The sequence below is a fragment of the Opisthorchis viverrini genome, assembly GCF_000715545.1.
Source record: "Opisthorchis viverrini unplaced genomic scaffold opera_v5_8, whole genome shotgun sequence".
In the NCBI taxonomy this organism is placed as follows: domain Eukaryota; kingdom Metazoa; phylum Platyhelminthes; class Trematoda; order Opisthorchiida; family Opisthorchiidae; genus Opisthorchis; species Opisthorchis viverrini.
Window position 1 is genome coordinate 3,686,065 of NW_008751664.1, and position 20,018 is coordinate 3,706,082.

The following is a 20,018-nucleotide window of genomic DNA, read 5'->3' on the forward strand; positions in this document are numbered from 1 at the left end:
CAGTTGAAGCAATGGGTAGCAACTTCCAGATGTACAGAGCAGGGAATTGATCGCGGTAAATATATTACAACCAAACAGATAAACATGAGGCCGTTTGGATGGGGTAGGAACCCTGGGATACTTTCATTCCGACAAGAGGTCCGAGAAAAGATTTTGGTTGATTGGATGTGAGCCTTCAGCCCTAGTACATGACCGACATTTGTTTTACAGTTTGTGGACCCAGATGCCCATTAATGTGTTTCCAGACTGCGGTGATAATCGCAGGTAATTGAGTGCATTGTATCCCTTTCCGGTGGATTTTAATGAGTCACCTGTAAGCTGATTTCGCATAACTCGCGTTTTTCGAGGAGCCAAGTCAGCTGATTGTTGTCACATCTTACCGCTTGTAAGCTAGTCACGGTGTGTGCGGGTGGGTGCACCGACTGCACACATTTGGTATCGATCGGCAGTTGATATGCAGATAGCGTGACTTCAGTCAATTATTCCGTCGCCGTATTATCCGTGTACCACCACACATCGATCGAGCGCCTTTAGTAGGCCAACAGGCTACGGGCGGAAATCGAATTGTTTCACCGCTGCTTGAATTCAACGGATTTCCCGTTTTCTTGGTAGTCGTGAATAGGCTAATCAGCGTGCGAACAATTGTGTTGGGCTAACAGGGAGTCTCAGAGATAACGAACACAGTATCACTGTTGTCAACGTCACTATTGTCTCTTGTGCTTTAACGGCACTATGGTTTATTCAAGAAGACCTGACGCGGCAATCTGAAAGATTGGACCACGAAAAAGCCTGACAGCACTTCACCATCATTTCGGTGATGGTTTACTGCGCGAACGCAGTAAACTTGAGATGTTAGTTTGAGTGGTTGTGGCAGCTATCTGATGGTACGGACAAGCGGTTTACGGAGACGCTCTGCCATAAGTGCTTCTCCATCCACTTCGGCGCAGTCGGATTGTAACTGTCCGATATTGTTTGGTTATTCTGCGGGGATCATTCATGACTTGAAGCGGGCCAAATGGTACGGTGGGGTGTGTGGTTCAATACTTTAGTGGATCTGCTCCTCGCTACAAGGGAAGCAGCAGTCAACACCTGTTAACCTGCTCGTGTCGGTGGTACATCGCATCCACTGTTCCTGGAAAATATTTTAGCCGTCCAGTCAGTCACAAAGCTGGACCTCTTTTGTGGATTTATGATTTAAGCACACTGAGTGCCTCATTGTAGGCCGAATGCTATAAGTCAGGCGGGTCGGTGTGAACCAAAACAATCGTCTGACCCATTTGATGGACCGGAATTACCAAGACTCCCTAAGTCAACTGCTTTATCGTATTTGGATCACTGTAGTTTCTGTGGCAGGTAATCGCGCCAGGATAACTTTTGATTCGATTGCTCTTCCGTATGTATTGTTTTTAATACCTGCAACGCGAACATTTGCTGTTTCGTCCTTTCAAGTATCACGTATTCCTTTGTCTGCGCCTCACCTTTTGGCAGCTATGCATGTATCAATTTAAAAAAGCGGGATCCTTTTTTAGCCGCATTGCATCGTTCTAGACACTGTTACAACCATGAAGCATAAAAATTGTGCGGTGTAGTCCCACAGCTGATGCATCTGGAGTTTTGGCGTGCTATAGATTTCCTTATGTGGTGAACTCAACGAGAGAATGTGTTCACGTGACGGAGCGTACTCAGCTTCACTGAACCGCCGCTATAACATGTGCATTAAAAAATAAATGTGAGCACATGAGAGTTAAACATTTGCGAATTAAGATGAGGTACACTGAAGACTCATGACGTTTTCCAACCAGGTGTGCTGCATCATGGTTGCCCTATGTTTCTCTTGGGTTGATAAATGGCATATCGATGTAGTTCTTTATACTATACCTCTACTAAGAGTGTTGAAAATGCTTTGGTTGCCCACCACTCTGCCCTTTTGGGGCTAATTGGGCTGGCGTAGTCTCCGAATTCCCATCAAAGCTATTTCATGTTTGAGCACCCGCTTGAGTCCTTAGAGAGCGAGGAATTATATGTTTACAAAGGCGAATGTGAACAGAGCTAGGACCATCCAGCCATTTAGCATTACGGCCATTACTTACTCGATTTATCAAATATCAGTCAACATTTGTTGGACAGGTTTCAGGCGTCTGTTGCACTAGCTGACTCGGACGAACATCATCAAAGTAGTGTTCGTGTACAATTGCTTGCGTATACAGGGCATGCTCTGATAGATTTGTGGTGGAATGTACTTACCTTGGATATTGAATATCCAAGGTGCAAACTGCGATCTCCAAATTGGAGATGCCCACTGTGTGCTCTTTCGTAAGGACAAAATTCAGTTTAATGCCTCATGGCGTGGGCTAACGGACCAGTCAAAGCAGGGCATAGTTGATGTTAATGTGAGAAGATACGGTAATTTTATGGTGAGAGTTCGTTATGTAGGTGAAAACGATCTATGCTAAAAGCCGAAGAGCACTGTACAGCCATTTAATCCATATTGGGAATTGTCAGCAGTGCGCAGCTCACGAAACAGGAGGCAGTTGTTTGTGGTACATCATAATCGGACGAGACTAGATGAAATCGATCCCTACCACAAGGCAAGTAATCGAAAGCAACCTGGCTACCAAACTGCACATGAAGACGGAGAGTGTTGGTTAAAAAACGATGCTAATCGCCAGGAGGCGAACGAGCGGCTGACAAGCAAAAATTGCTACATAAAAAGGTTACAGCCACGAGTAGTCAGAATTAGTAGAGTGGTCATCGTTAATTCAGGGGGCAGTCAAAAGTGTGGTTTCCTCAATTACAAAGCCGATTCTTCTGGTTAGCGGGTAAATTTGGGACCTACCTTCATCACCAGCAGAAAAACGGACACATTGCGGAATCTTCGCAACTTACGCCGATTGTAGAAAGAAAGGTGAAAGTGGGAAAGGGTCGAATATGACAACTGGATCCAGATGTAATCGAAAATCACAAGTTCTCGTGCAACAAAATTATTGTGTCCTCTTTTCCTGTTGGTTCTGAACGAGTATGGAAGGATATGAGTTCACTAACAGCAATTCCTCTACGCAACTATATCAGCCTTTCCAAGCCGCTGATTAAAATGTAGTGACTGAAAGTAGGAATGATGGATTAAACTGATTCATTTTGTGTAAATAAAACGCATGTTTCTCGGGTTGCTTCTATTGACGAGATTATCAGTTTAAGGAAGTATTTTCTCTGTGTCAGTTTGCAAAAGGGACAACATAATTTCGCTCAGGAAAACGATTCTAAATTTGCCTTACCAGGTCTTGTCATTCGCTTTCCAGATCATTTCCATTTCGGCGCAGACGGAAAACCAACTGTGTTTGGTATAACCGATTTTGCGGTTTTGGTTAATGGGAATACACAACTCTCTATTAGTCCCCTTAAGAATGTCCGTTGCAAGGGAAGCTTTTACACTAAAGAACAGCCGTTGGCTGTGCAGTCTGGGTTTGAAACTTACCAGTGGTTGCAAGAAAACCTTGTGAGGATCTAAAGGTAGAGGGAAAGCAAATTGTATTCTGACAGGTATTTTTTTCGGTTTTATACCCATGTGTGCATTTTGAACGATGATGGCAACATACTGTTCTGTTTCTCAGTGCTTGATGTCCCAGTGCTTTGCATCACATTTTCACCAACACATCCGTCTCTCGTTCGCTTATTCGCTTCAAGAGTCCACTTGCCAATGGACTTAGTCGAACATCCATTCGCTCTACGATCACTGCACTGATGTCTGTCTTCAGTCGTCTTACTACGGTTTATTACGTCAAACAGATCATGTGAGCTAGAACGCGTTATTTCATCAATAGTTATGTCAATCACTACACATTATTATTACCTGCGCCCATGATCGAGCCTCTTGAAGCACTTTGACACAAGGAATTTATTGAAGCGGATGAAACGACAGAAACAGAACAATATATCCAAACGTGGACCCGGATTATTTCATGGGAGGTTAGGAGGTTGATAGACAGCCGGATTTGTCTTCAAGACATCTTTGCCGCGGACATGAAGAAGCTGAAGAAATGATGTCAGTTTTTGTGGACCTGTGGATAAAACTTCGAACGAGATCAATTCAGTTCACGCCATTTCGCAAACTGAAGGCAGACGTGAGTGACCGAATATTAAGCAAAAGTGATAAACAGTACTAAAGTCGCAATTATTCGAAGGTGTCCCCTTTGTTCCTTGTCTGTCGATTTGGGTGTATGAAGCGTGATATTGGCATGTTCAACGTGGGACTGCCAACGTTCAACCTCACAATACAGCCATTTTTCGGGAAAATAGGCAACAAGCTCTAAGTAGGTCAGTAAGAATGATAATTCAGACATGATTTGGAATCCGTGATTCAAACCGCGAACTAGAAACACTACCGACCAGCGACCCGTGCCGTAACGACTTGATTTCAAACTACTGACTGGAAATTTTTGGGGTTCAATCTATCTGAAGACTCGTGATGATCACCGATGTGAACGAAACAATAGTACTGTGCTTTGTTGCATTTCAGAATTGTCTACCTTCGCTTAAAGGACGGAATCGCCAGTGGCAGTTCCTGAAGTTCCCCACACTATAAACAAAGGGTAAAAAATCTAGACTTGTTAGACTAGACTTTAGGTAGTCATTCTCATACGAGGGAAACCACTGACACTTCATCATCCTGTACTAGAACCCGTGAACTTTGGGCGTTTTTCTCTGACTACTCACCACTTTCAAGTAGTTGCGGTAATAGTGCCATAGCATTACAGCGTCAGTAAAATCAAGCCCGGAGGTGCTCTGAACCCTGCTGACAGGTTGTTGGGTATCAGGAGGAGAACCAGTTTGAAAAGAGCTAAGTTTGCAACGGTGACATTCCGAAATCAAGAAATCGTACTTTTTTCGGGGGTAGGTTTTTTCAGTCCGATATCCTATCCTTTTGTCATTAGCATTGTTGTCACAATGGACAACAGCAATAGTAAACACCGGTGCTTAACTGCCATAGATACACAAATATACCAGTGTTTCTTGCTCTTTGTGTCTACGTCTGTCTTATATATGGCTGATAGATATTTTGAACTCCAGTGTCCTGTTAAGATTATTTGAGCACCGGAGAACGCCAACCCTTTCGGCGCATGTGATGTTTTTTTACCGACAAAATAAGTTCCGGTCACGAAAATACACAACACAAGTCTGCCTCGGTCCGAAACCCAATAATTACCTACTGTTTTATTAGCCAGTAGACATTCGTGGGAAATGTTACGGTAGCCTAAACGGTCATCATCATAACTGCAGTTGGGACGACTACCAGTCTTCTTGGCATCTTCCAGGGTAGTAAATATCATCGTGGAATTCAACCAATTAGACGGAACTCTCATGGTCTTCTACGGCAGACTTTTTTCTGTTATGTACTTCCCCAGCTGTGACCATTATCACCACTAACTTAATTGACTATGTTATTTCTCCGTCGGTTGAATGTGTGACACGTAAACGTTGGAACAACGCTCTAGCACTATGATGGTGGTGTTTATAATTTCTGGTTTTCGCTAGGAAAAGGGAGTAAACGTAGTCAACACCTTCCATACAGAGATTTTAGACAAAGCTGATAAGCAAATAGCAGTTTGTCAATATTCCCCCCCTCCAATTCGTCACGTTGCCGGACTCTGACACTAATTACTTAGTATTACTTTGGAAATAGTGCTTTCATGAAGTTAATTAACAGTTGCTTTAGGGAATGAAATACACGGAGAATCTCTCTGCAACGCAGCCAAGCTAGTCTGGTCGTACTGCCATGTCTATCGGAACCTTACGTGAACCGTACTGCCTGCTACTCCAGGCTACGCAAACCTAAACTTTATATGTGGACATTATTCCTTTGAATTTTGAAACTCATCTAACTGCCAGTGAATTCAGCACTCTAGATTTCGTAATCACTGACGGTGTCTTGTGTTTTACATGTTTTGCTGGAATTCATGGTTGAGCAGCTTACCTTTTTCACTGAAAATGCTTTAGGAATACTCAAGAAAAATGGAACCTTTTTGCTATCACCTGAAAATAACCAGCGAACGAACTATTCATTGAGTTTCCAGTTTAGCACACTACTCATAAGGTTGATATAATGTCACTTTTTACTGAAGCCTTAGCGCTGCACGTAATCGAGGGTTTCATTTAAGTCTTAGGTCTCAAGTCTTAAGCCAAAACCACCTCAGTTTGTAACTGGGTGTTTAACTCTACACGAGTCTACACAAGTCAACCAGTCATTTGATGCCAATGCATTTCAGAAGCCATCATGTTTAGGATTGGTAGTGAATAAGGTGAACTGATTTAGGTGACTGAATTCTGTATTCAATAGAAGGCCGACTCTGCGGTAATCTATTGAAAAACTGATAGCCAGGGTACATTCATTGGCAACTGATCAGGTGGCTGTCGTTCTGATCCACGAATGGTGATGAAGGGTCTGCAACTCTACCAAGCTCGATGAGCAGACCAACAACCACCTGATCATGTACCAATGAATAAGGCGTGCTAGCGTTAATGCAGACTTTAAAGAATGGCCGTGATCCTAAATTCCAGAAACGTTTCGTGTTTTGTGTGTGTGTGTGGGGGGGGGGTATAAACAATACGTCCACGCACTACAATCTACGTACCGACCAACGGCGCCAGCCGGTAAAATTAACCTTGCGTGTGCAACCGGATTGGTGTGGAATTTGATTGGTTGCGGCAAATGGCGCACGGTTTGATAGACTTGGTCAACCGTCCATGTGTGTCTGTTCGATTCGTCCGATTTGAGGGTAGAGTGATATCCTAAAGAGATGTGTTAATCTAATCCCCACAAGAATCACAAGGACTTCGGAAAACCTGCTGGAAAATGAGTTTCAACTCAGTTGAATTGGTTGATTTCTGGATCAAGCAAATGTATCGTGCAGTGCCTTTCAATGAACTTGCTTCACAAAACGTGCCATGCTGTGCACAATTCCATTGACATGAAGGACAATCACACGTATACCGGAGAACGGTAAGCGATTTTGATAGGCTTGGCTCTAGTGCTTGCTACTGACTAACGCAACTCATGCTCAAATAAGGTGTATCACAGTTGTCGACTTTATGACCGTTGTATGCAAGGAGATTCAACATATAGACCTTTTTTGATGATTAATGCTGATCCGTCAATCAAGAATACAAAAGATGACCAGTAATTGACGTCAAACGAACAACTATGCAGCATTCCACCATGAGATACGTTGTGAAACGCTAACCTATCAAATGACTTCCTTTCAGTATTTATGGGTGACGCACACGATAACAGCGCGTTAAAGACAGGGTTGGGTTAGGCTACTTTGCAGAGCAGCTTGAATCAATGGATTTTGCGCACACCATTTGTGTTGCCGTGCTCTTATCAACGTCTCTTTATAGGAAGTTAAGAGAGTCAGTCGGCTTAGCCGTGGGTTACCCGATAACCAACATGATACGACATCGTGACCAGCCTTTTATTGTCTTGTAAATCATGCGGAAGTAGGCTCATTCACCACACGCTGGTAAACCATGCATGCCATTGTCGATAATTTCAGAACTGTTTCTCTGTTACTTGGCTTTTGTTGCATCAGCCCATCGTCAAGAAGTAAACGGTACTCACCTAGCAGCTCTCAGCAGATAGTTGTTTTATTTTGCGTGTAAGTTGGCAAACGAACTTCAAAAACTGCCAGAAAATTTCGGTTTCATCCTTGTTGGGAATCACGAGCAGTGCGCACCTCACGAACCGCAGATAATTTCGAACACGTGACTGCCAGACCAGTGTTTGAACACTCAACTGCCAAGAGTGGCTGGTCGGCAGTGTGATTAGCTTTCAGTTAGACAGGACGCAGTGCCACTTATCCTGCAATAACGGAGACCACATCATGCGTTCACGTACTCACTGGCTCCAAGAGTGACAACTTCCGGAGAAAGTTTCATACACCCAGAGGAATTACCCTCCTTTTGAGCTGTCTGGTGATTGTCCAGTAACTGACACTGGAAAAACGTACATACTCAAATAACGTGCCAAACTGAGGACAAGAGTCTTTTATAACTCCGCTTTCTGTATTTATTTACATGACTGGTCAGAAAATTCACCCAATCTCTTTACCATCGATATACAAATTCTTACGGGGTTTGACCCAATGACTGGTCGTTTACATCATAAGTCAAGCTCACTGATTCCTCCTCCGAGCCTTTTATGCTAGAAAAAGTAAACTTCTAGATTTGTAGCCTTGGTGCAATTTCGCTTTGTACCTCCTGGTTGAGGACCCCCCGTCAGCCTGTGTGGAGTATGATTTACTTGTCTGCTTTCCGAGCAAGCACTGAAAGCACTAGTACGAACTGATATATCTATCTGGTTATAATAAATAACGCTATTACTTGAGTGGGTTGATAGAACATGACGGGCCCGAGGGTGTTGGTTTAAGACTGCCTCCAACAGGCATTAGTCCACTAAAAAAATGCGAAGCCGTCGACGTTCCCCTAATGACAACTACAAAGTTAGTGTATTTGTTGCCCATTGGCTTGCTCTCAGATGCATTCCAGACACTTGCACGAGGGGTTAGATAATAAAACTTTCATATTTGGTAGCGTTGATCGCTTGGCTTTGATTTACACTGCATTCTGTTGGTATCAAGCTGTAAAGTAACTTGAAGTAGTAGTAAACAGTTGGAAACACAATAACGTGGATTCGGAGTGGTCGACTGAGGCGTATGGTAGGTTTGTTTTGGGATTACGTAAGGCCCATAATTCGAAATTGCAATCTGTCTGGCTAAATGGATCACATAGTACCCTCAGGAAAATGGTCACACGATCAAAAGTATCATGGACGTGTTCAGATTCCGCCGAAAAGTGCGGCGACGTGCATACCATTGGTAAATAACGTACTAGTACACATGACAAAACTTTTGAGCCTTTCGAAGCGAATGTAACAGTAACAAGAACTACACGAGTCAGCAGTGTATCATAATGGGCTGGAGGATAGCCGACAGTTCAGAATGACTATAGGGATTATGGGCGTTGACAGTTAACCGCAAAACAAAATTCTAGGGTCTGCTTTGGGTCCATTCATACACCGGAGATGAGTGACACACATCATGGGGATGAACGTACCTGTAAAACAGCAAGAATTTGTTTTCGGCTCATAGGGCCAATCAGAATAGGACTTAAAAAGTACGGTTTGGCCGTTCTTGCGTGGCATTAGTCAATTGTGCCCCCTCCACTTGTCTCTGATGGTCTGACTCTACCGAAAATATCAGGACATCAAAACAGGATGAGGGCTAACTCAAAATTTCATGGATGATGCTTAGGTTCCAGTTCCTAAACTACCTAATCATGGAATGTGAGTTCCAATTAGCTGGCACAATTAATTGACACGTATTGAGTTTATCTGCTGATAAAAATCACTGATGATGATGCCTGTTTGACAGGCCACAGAACGGATGTACTTCAGTTTACCGTAAAAGATTCGTTTCAAAAAGCGACCGTTCGCGCGGTGCTTACACACCAACATTCTTCTTAAACGATGGCTTTGCTTGCGACCAACTACAGAAGGGTCAGTGGCGAAACGTTTCATGCGATATTTACAGTCAGTTCACCAAATAGCGGTTCTTCCTATAATCGGACACCACTTGGAGCTCTGTGTATTCCTTCGACGTTATGTAATTGTGTCTAAACAACGAGACAGGAACAAATGACCTAGTGCTTGAGCTGGCTCATTTAGAGTTTGATAGCGTTTCAGAACACTGTTCAAAGTGTTTACGATCATCACAGTCAATCCAAAAACCAAATAATGTGATTAAACTCAAGCCAAGGCGGACCAAATAGCTGCGACAACATTGGTTGTTCTAATGGAATCGAGTCTTAGACTTGTAGTAATGGGCTGGATCGAGGTTGTATGAATTTGTCTATTGTAAGTGTTCTCCTTATCGTAGTAAAATCTGGGAAGAAAGTACAGCTTCCCATGTGAGGTCTCTTTTTGGGAGCACTTTGAAAGCCCGTGCACACTTTTTCAGAGAAAAGAATCCTTGAACGTTGTAAACCTGTTGCTTTATCATTACTGTTCTTTGAAAGGCGTTGGAAAATGCCAAGCAAGTCACGCACAAAATAATGCCAGGACTGAGCTCTCCCGTTTCCACAGCACACCTGTAACACAACTGAAACGCATGGCCAGTTTGTTTTTATCTAGTATAGCACTAAGTTCGGTTAAAGCTCATAAACGTTGCTCCTGTTAACGGTGCCAAAGGATATGGAACGAGGTTATTAGAAAACCGGTATTTGTTTTCGGAGCAAGTGTTTAAACCGTGATAACATCTAGTACCATCAGTTCAGTTGCTCGGTCATGTGCCATGAATGCTGAGCAGTCCTCTATCAGGACGAGTCTTGTTCCCTGTTCCTCCTTCAGAATGGAAGGAGGGTGGGGCAGAAGAGGTCGTGGGGGACTACTAAGAGCTTAGGTGCTGTTGATGCAGCCCACCTTCCAGGATGGAGTCGCCGTAACCCTCCTAAGGTCAGCTGCAGACATTGCAGGCAGTGGCAGCTATTCGCCGTCAGTGCCATTCGTGCTGTCTGTTGCTTTCCAGATTGTCTGACTGAGCACTTGGAGGTGTGGGCACGCTAGAATGCTTGCGAGTGGTCTCCCCGCTCACTCACTCACTTCTCTTTCTTTGATTAGGAAACTTTGAATGTAGTTGGGTTTATTCGAAAAATACGCTCATTTGCTTGTAAGTTTGGTTTTCGCGAGAGCCTCGCTTAATTCCAGCTGAATTTTTCTGTTCTTCAGCTGAGTGTCTTACAATAGGCAGCCTCATTTTTCAAATGGAATGGTATTTGAGATAGCACGATACATTTTATACAGGTAACATAATCATGAGGTGTTGAATAGTTAAAGAGATTTCAGCAACTTTGTGGGGAGTGTGTACGGTGGTGAGACATTATTGTAAACGTTGATATTTCTATCTCTGGTGATGAAGATGACTAAGTATAAAAGTGGGGCGGGGATTCAAAATAGGGGCAATTCAAAGTATTTGAACAAAGAAAAAGAATGACACATAAGCCACGTTTGCTTTGAAATTTCAGGAGCACCATCACCAAAAGATGTTTTTTTCTTATTCAGATTGAAGAAATAAACCGTCTGGCTACTCGAACAAATTAAGGTTGTCAGTATCGATAACAGCTGGTGATGTTATGACATGCAAGAACAGGGTGTACTCGCATAGGCTCTCAGGCCAGAACGTACCAAGTGCAAATCCGACATGGTCTCAGTTCTCACTACGTTATTCACAGATGCGCAGATAAGTGGAGGCTGGATAAGTCCGAGATATGTGTCGGATAGCCTAGATACAGAATGTCTGGACGCGCCCAGACATGGAAAAAGTACATGTGCAGAGAGTGACGCGTCACCAAGGACGACACGTTCGAAAAGTAGGTGCATTGGCGGAGCAATATAAGACCAATGAAGTGGGGCTGAAATAGTTCATGACCGGAACACCGCCATTGGCTGTACAGAACGAACAAGTGAACGACCATATTTGGCCCTGTAGTCATCCTGTATATTTAATCAAAAGCTCTGTATGTGTTGTCCCGACAATAAAGCCGTGTACCGAGTTCTCTGTCTTCTTATCGCGTAGTCTGGCAGGCTCAGTGCAGGCGTAACTAATAGACGGCTATCCATGATACAACAAACACCACTCAGGACAATTTCCTGAACAAAACGATACTTAAAGGGGATAATTGTTGATTCCTTTCTCCTACCTTTATATTGTACAACGCGATTCCCCCTTTTTTGTTATTTTGGTCTGTGCCCGTACCAAGTGCAAATCCGACATGGTCTCAGTTCTCACTACGTTATTCACAGATGCGCAGATAAGTGGAGGCTGGATAAGTCCGAGATATGTGTCGGATAACCTAGATACAGAATGTCTGGACGCGCCCAGACATGGAAAAAGTACATGTGCAGAGAGTGACGCGTCACCAAGGACGACACGTTCGAAAAGTAGGTGCATTGGCGGAGCAATATAAGACCAATGAAGTGGGGCTGAAATAGTTCATGACCGGAACACCGCCATTGGCTGTACAGAACAGACAAGTGAACGACCATATTTGGCCACTTAGTCATCCTACATATTACGCAGACGCTCTGTATGATTTGTCCTGACAATACAGGCGTGTCCCGATTCTCCTGCCTTCTTATCGCGTAGTCTGGCAGGATTAGTGCACGCGTAACCAATAGACGGCCACCCACGATACAACACAGAAATTAAATGTCACAGAGGCGTTGGGTATTTTATATTGGAAAACTTTATTTGGTGGTCAGTAATTGCTGGTTCATTCGAAATAACTGAGTAAGCAAGACAAAAGTTTCTATGTTAGCATGATTCATTTGCAGTTTGCCTTACCTCAGATTGTATGTTGTGTTGTATGCTGAGGAGGGAGAATTCCCTTAGAGTTTATATTACTGATTTTACTTCCGGTGAAGTAATGCGCCCGTAAACCCGAACACTTTGAAGTATGCGCCCGTATAGCAGAAAGTGCTTGCAAACTGGTATCAAAAATACTGGTACAGTGACCCTTTCAACGAGGGACAACTTTAGTGAATAGCCTTATTCTTAAAAGACACCCCTCATATTCCACCTGTTTAGTTCCGAGGAAGCGAGACTTTTGAAAAGGACGCAAATGGTACTGGAGCTCAGCGATAGTTACCGGTTTGCCTACAGACAATGGCGCTCCATGTTTCCGGTTTTTAGGTTGCTGTTGATTCTCCTGCTCCGAAGCCGGACAGCAGTGTACAATGGTCAGACTATTCTTCCCTGACTTTATCGCACAATCTTTTATGGAAGTCATTCATTAAAAATCTGCAAACAATGCCGCCGATCATGATGCCTACACGAGATGTGTGCTATATAACTCTTATGAAGGACATATTTTTTACCAGCATCTTACTAATGCTGGTGTTGACCAGATGACTGTCCTCTCCACTTACTTGTTTTTTAAAAATCATATCAGACATCTTTTCTCTTAGATGAGGTGTGAGTATATCAACGAGGATCTTATGGGCTACCATAATCTAGATTTTAGGCGGCTCTCTAGCTTGTTTGCTGGGATGAGCTGGTCTCCTTCACAGCATTTCGAATAAAGTGCGCTAGAGTGCCGAGAAGTCTCTTAAAGCCCACTTTTTTAGGCACACGTGCAATTGCTAACGATTACTTCATTCCCAAAACTTATTACTTTGAATATCTGCATGATTCAATACAGCCTCATTCCCTGGTCTAGAAATGCTTGCATTATTCTCTAGTGAACTCAGACGTATTTCGCCTTACGTTTCGAGTTTGAAAATTTCACTTGTTTCGCGTTGACCGAAGTTCCTAGGCTCTTCCATTCTTTCACTCTAGTTTCATAGTTCCACCTTCGTTCCTCGTCCTACTTAGGAAGACTGTGCTCTGGTTACTCGAGCCAGCTAACCATTATTTAAGTACCTGAATCTAAACAACATCGTCTTTGTGAAATTATTTCTGCGTGCAGCCTTTAAAAATTTAGCGAACATTTTACTGGAATCCACATACTTCCAAGATGCTGAGTTGCCTGTCTCAACCTCCAGAATACACTCCATGTTTAAACAAGTATTTTAGAACGGGTGGCCGCACGTTGATTACAGTTCGACAAACTCACCGATTTATAAACTTAGTTGGTGCTAACGGAGACTTAGATAAATCCAATGAAGGGGCAGCAATTCCAGTTTGAGAATATCATAAACGAGAAGCGCAGTTGACTCTCCAGTTAAAACCAATCAATTTGCTAGTGAGTTTGTTTGTCAAATTTTTTACAGTGTAGGCTCAAGTATCACATAAAGTTTGCGGAAATTAAGGGGCTGTGATTACCTGACGAGCTACAAGAAGGGCAAAACTGGTTATGAGCTGTCGAAGGGATGTTAGTAAACTGTGAGTACTGTTTCTTTGAGAAAACTGATCGTATCTCATTCAGCGAGTACTGTTAACAACCGTAAAGTACTCAAGTTTCTCCATTAAGGTGCGCTTTATGCGGTATCCCATTTGGTGCATTCATTAGCTATTATCCCTCTGTTGTTATACATGCTGATTACGAATTAAAATCAACTAAAATGTGGCGTTCTAACCTATCTTATTCGAAAGAGATGTTCCCCTTTGGAGGTTTGATATCTGCCTCGCACTCCTCAATTGATTCAGGAATTGCCACATACCTGGAGGTGGTTTAGCATCCTTGTGTCACTTCTGCCAGGTCGACGAAGTTTACTCGTGCTGGTGGATGTTACTGCACTAGTGTCATTGTACAGTGTGGGTTGACGCAACACACCGAACTCCTCAGCTGAGATCTTCTAAGTCTTGGTAATCGGACGCTAGTTACATGTATGTGCGATGTGAAGTAAAAAAAAGTGCGCCTGATGGCACCTCTTCTGATTAGTAAAGCCAGAAAATATGGAACAGGATTACAGAGGTTCTGAAAGCCTTAAAATAGGTTCAAAACAAGGGTCCTGTCTGATTAGTTTATTTGGGAAGTGCGGTTGGTGAGTCAATAGAGTCTAAAGGCCTTCATGTGCCTTCATCGGTGACAAAGGGAGGGGTAAAGTAACCGTATATTGATTGTCTCAGCTGTTTCCAAAGTTTTTGGCGTATGGTCTTAGAGACACTTAGTGGCACCCGATAAATAACTCTTAAGGATTCCGCAGAATTGATTTGGTGGCTGGCTTCAGTCGGATGAGTGGATTGTGGATTTCTGGCATGTAGCCCTCACAATTAACCCGTCTTGGCTCCTTTTGAATGCAACACCCGGAAACAAGAAATTGTTATTGGTTCTTTCGTCTTCAGTGAAGCTGAGTACAGTGCCAGCGGAGGTTAAAGGTCCAAGGAGATTTGTCATCTTCGGATTGGATTCGTAAATGATAAAAATATCTGCATAGAGGTTAAAAAGTGGTTGTTCATCAAACGATTTTCAAGAAATATTTTCAAGTTTGCTCACGAAGATATCTGCTGACGTTGAAGCGAGTGGAAAGCCCATTGCGACTTCATTTTTCTGGTGATAGATGTTGCTAGTGATTGAAAACTGTACTCAACTTGCAGTATACAGATAATCACTTGAGTTCACCAACTGGAATACGGAAAGTGGCCTATATATATGATAATAATCAAGTAGTGGACAGGAATGCAATATCTAATGAACACGCTTGTTACTGAAATGCGTGTTATGGATTGATTCTATGAAAACAGTGGCTGTACAACTACCTATTCGAGTGGGTCACAATCCAGCTTGCGATGCTATGGTATGGTGAGTCGCTCATATCAAATTTAGGTTGTAACGACCAGTTTTCTCAACATATTTTGAGCCCTTCGTACATACGAAGGATGCCTGAGCCAGTGGACTTTAGTTAATCTCACTGGGATTTTGTCGTGAAACTTCCGGATATTCAGACGGTTAAATCAGACCCCTCGATGTCACCAAGAAAGGCATTTGAAGGCCTTGAAACTACCGTGGCCCACCAATCACAGTCTCCAAGAAACAAATCATTCAGACATTGTTGTTGTTTCAAACCCACTGTAACATCTTCGACACCTTCTTAGTCCTGTTCCACATTTCGTAGCTGCAATTGCCAGAAGGAACGCTAAAGAAACCACATTTCCACAAGCCTTCATGTTGATTTAAAATAGAAATATTTACACAGCTTCTAGCATAAAAATCTCCTGACGAGGAAGTTTCTGTCACACAACTTCCTACCCCGAATCGGCATATTTAGGAAGTTATGACTATGAGACCGGCTCCTGAACATACCATGACTTCATCAGGCATTGTTCCTATTTCTTTCCTATCTGTCTTCTCATCTTACAATCAACAAACCTGTTTACTCTACTCCATTTGGATCTTAAACAGGTCATCACGTCACCTAGTTACTTCTATTACGATAAGAACAAACTAATATTTGGAATGTCTAAAAACCCTCGGTGAAAAGTTTGTCTTCTTAGCTTTACTGTTTTCTTTGGTTGGGCATGTGTCATAGGCGTAACGACACTTGGTGAGTCAGGTTCTGTCTTAGCTGTCGTCGAGCCAGAAGGTGAATATGCTTTGAACCAGACCGCGTTATGTAAGATCTGATTGACAGCCTTAATTCCACTCTTTACGTTTAAGCTGTGGCCTTCAAACCGAGCCAGAGGTTGGACCGAAAAAACTACCACCGACTGTCTGAGTGTTCAGCTATTACTGTTTCGTGTTGGTGTTTATCGGATTGACGGACCCCTTGGACAAGTTTCTAGTTGGGCGCAAATCACATATCAGTACTATCCAAATGGTCGACTTGATTTTTTGTGGTAGTGTCTCTCAGTCACCAGAGAGGAAGTTTGGAACTCTCTACCAATGTAGCAGTGATTGGAGCAGTCAAGAAAATTATTGGTCATCGATTAAAGAGGCAAGTCACACGTCAACACTGAAATACGTACACACTTACGTGACGAGATGCCACTAATCACAAAACATTAGAAGTTAATGAGAAAGTGAGGACTGAACACACCTATATTTTGAACGGTGCGCGTCCGATTTCTAGTCTGGAGCATCGGCCCTATTAATTTGGAGACTTCTTCGGGTCAAATAGGCAAATGTTGGTGTCATATTGCGACTCGGACGAGGCAAGCCTTGATTCGCTAATGGAGTTGAGTGCAGTTAAGTCCTGTCAAGTGAATAATAGCCAAGCACCAATCGACTAAACGAGGAAAATTAACTACTGAAATGAACGAAACACAAAGTACCTAGCAGTAGCAGTTGATCGATATACGTATGAGTATCGCCACCAGACATAAGTGATGTTCATGGCTCCGGGAGGGATCTGTTCCACGTTGAAGTGATTTGATTCTCGAGTCAGTCCACCCAATTTGTTAGATAACCTCGTTTAAGGACATTCAAGTAGGTATTCTCAATGCTTCGCAGTACTTGTGGAAGACCAAATATCTACTGAACTAATGTGGCAGAGCTACAGATCGATTTACTGCTTTTTCATTTTGTAAACAAAGCTCGCCTTCCTTAAATTTCATAATGTAAGCGCAGTCCTTGTAGTTACTTTGGCCTTGTGTTATCTTTGAACACTAAATTCTATGCAACTGACAAAACACACTCATTCTGAAGATAAGTCAATGTTAAGTCAGTGTTGAATCTCTCGTGGGCTATTGAAGAGTTCCTAAGAACCGCATGAGTAGTTTCCTTGATGCAGTATACTGGGATGTCTGGATTATTATGCCCGCAACTCAGCGTATTCTGTCGACTGCGTTAAGTCAATGTTGAATCTCTGGTGGGCTATTGAAGAGCTCCTAGGAACCGTATGAGTAGTTTCCTTGATGCGGTATACTGGGATGTCTGGATTCTTGTGCCCGCAACTCAGCGTATTCTGTCGACTGCTCCGAAAATCCTTATGTCAAATCTATTAGTGTGTGTGGTGGCGGAAAATGAAACGCTCCAGTCGGGCGAATGCTTTCAGGTGGTAGCCAAAAACATGCCTCTGTTTCAAGTATCACGATAATCCCTAAGTAAACCGTGATTTTTTACTTGCTGACAATAATCCTGCAAGCAGTTATGCACAGCTTTGATAACCTGAATCACTTTGACATAATTTTAACTTCGTTGTGTATGAATTCTGTCCCAGTGATGATAATGCCGTCACTCAGAGGAACCACGTGAAACATGATAAAACGCGCTTTGCGGACCATCACACCACACTCTCTATCAAGTCATCGATTGCGGAAAATCGATGTGTTGAATACCCTGATGATATATAAACAGGCACCGGGATGCTGACAGCCGACCGGAGTAAGCGAGGCCCCGACTCACACACGCGAAAAGAAAACGTAGCATGGATATTGTGGTTCGGATACAATTCATTTAGGTGGATGAAAATTATGGATGTAATCCCGTGATTACTTTCTGGTAAGTCGTTGGAACACCGACTATAGGTTGATATGCATTTACCCAACAGTATGATTACTCACAGTTCTGTCTAGATTTCTATCCCACTCCAAATTGGGCAATTTCAGTTCAGTCTGTTTGTTTTGCTTTCAAATTGGCGAATTTTCGCCAATTTCCGTACAGTAATAAGAGAACTGGGGATTACTCTGTAAGGACAAAAGTTGTGAGGTCGGAAACAAACTGGTCGTATAAAGCGTTTTTCTTGCTGTGTGAACATGGAGGAACAGATGGGCAATGGACCTTTTTCTAGGGATCACTGGGTGGATTATGACTGCTGGGCCCCACAACGATTGATTTACAAAGTTTATCACGTCTGTCAAAACAGTCAGCTAGTGACTACACTAGCACAATTTGCTCATGCGAATTTGAGTAAGCACCTCACTTAGCCCATGTTTAAGTAGGGTGCGAACCGTGCTACTTGTCAATAGTTGTTCTGTCACTGTTAATTGAACTTCATTTTCATGGAGGTGGCTACTAAGATTAAACGAATTCGTTTTACGTTCAGCTTCAGAGAATCGCCTGAATTCGCGTTCGCACACCGGCTCTGTGTATTCTCTTTGACAAGGTGGTGTTACATTCAATAGCGGAAACTTTTAGCCAAAGCATCACGGTGCTAACATGCTCAACGGATAATCCCATTGAGAACGAACACTAAGGGACTTAACTCTTTAGGTTTCACCACGTTCTGCTCACCGTTCACCTATTCAAACCTAACAGTAAACACCCAATATGTGGTGTGTCCTTGAAATAGGTTCATGAAAAGTTGGCAACAGCAGTCGCGAATGCAGATTTTATATAAAACGGGGTTAGTGATAAAGTTGAACGGACAGAGGTTGGTATGGCCGCACAAGTGTCCTGTGTGTACAAAAGGTTTTGAAGCAATGTCTTTGGATGCTGTGTTTCTGACCACGTGACAGTTGCTTTGACAAAGCAACGACTTCACGATCCAGCACGTGCCAGGGAAGGAGAACCACTTGGTTGATTGACTGTCAAGACCAGAGGATGAAGATGAGGCCCCCAGGATCATGATTGGACCAATAGCCTCATTGTCGAACTGGATCCGGGAAGGTTGGGGCAACTGCAACGGCAGGATTTTGTGTCACGAAAGGTTGCAGCCGCCTTGTTGGATAGAAGGAGCATTGAGAACGGAGAGGGAGAGAGGGAATTTGAAATGTTCCAGAGTAACTTTGATTGGATGAGGCTGGGTGAAGCTGGCATAATTTCCTGGAGCGTTACCGGTTCGGATGCTGTACCGCCCGCGATACCTCGCGTTTTGAGACTGAAGCTTATCATCGAATGCCACGAGATGGCACAGACGGGGTGCACCTAGACGTACGGCTTACTTCGGCAGAGGGCCTACTGGCCCGGGATGAGAATTGCTTGCAGAAGCTGGGTATCAGACGGCTAAGGACGTCACCATACCACCGGCAAACAGATGGCCTAACCGAACGTAATAACCGAACGATCAAGGATTGGCTGGCGGCCAAAGAAGGTGGCTGGGAATTGAGCTTGCTAGTTCACCGTACTTCCATACAGCCAACCACAGGCAAGTCCCCGTTCATGCTGATGTACGGTCGACATCCGCGCCTTCCGGTTGATCAGGAAATCAGGTTGTGGCCGGCAACACACTTGTCTCCAGAAGAGCTAGAGGAAGAAAGGAAGAGAGCTCGAGGAAACTTGACCGCCGTCCAGGAAAGGACTTGACAGAAAACGGCGAGTAGAAAGGAACGGTCAATCCCCATAAGCGCGAAGGTCAAATGGGAGGATCACCAGAATCCTGGAAGGAGTGAACTGGGATCGCGGAAACTAGGCAGTCGATGGCAAGGTCCGTTTATCGTTACCGACCGCCGGGGATCGAAAGTAGTGAATGGGACGCAGATTCGTAAGTGGCATGATACACCCGAAGAGCGGCCGAGCAGACCCGCCGCCGGAGCCAACCTGACGGAGGTAAATGAAAATCGGTGACGTGCGAACGACCTTTAAAGAGTGAAGTTGTGTAACAGTGATATTACTGATGGAGGCTTTAGTAGTAGGTTTCCTCGTAAATCCGTTTT

The 20,018-nt window shown here is 43.5% G+C and overlaps 2 protein-coding genes across 2 annotated transcripts in view; one reads left to right on the forward strand and one right to left on the reverse strand.

Annotated features, from left to right (window-relative positions):
- Positions 1–1,525: 1,525 nt before the first annotated feature.
- T265_00830 (hypothetical protein) overlaps positions 1,526–20,018 on the reverse strand; it is a gene marked incomplete at both ends in the record, with an annotated part of 54,033 nt that continues 35,540 nt past the window's right edge. The window contains 3 exons of the mRNA XM_009164702.1: positions 1,526–1,702; positions 3,473–3,501; positions 7,893–7,986. Coding sequence (XP_009162966.1) covers positions 1,526–1,702; positions 3,473–3,501; positions 7,893–7,986 — 300 coding nt within the window. The remainder of the gene's footprint in view (positions 1,703–3,472; positions 3,502–7,892; positions 7,987–20,018) is intronic.
- Positions 6,735–20,018, forward strand: part of T265_00831 (hypothetical protein) — a gene marked incomplete at both ends in the record, with an annotated part of 83,376 nt that continues 70,092 nt past the window's right edge. Inside the window, 2 exons of the mRNA XM_009164703.1 lie at positions 6,735–6,994; positions 17,645–17,925. The remainder of the gene's footprint in view (positions 6,995–17,644; positions 17,926–20,018) is intronic.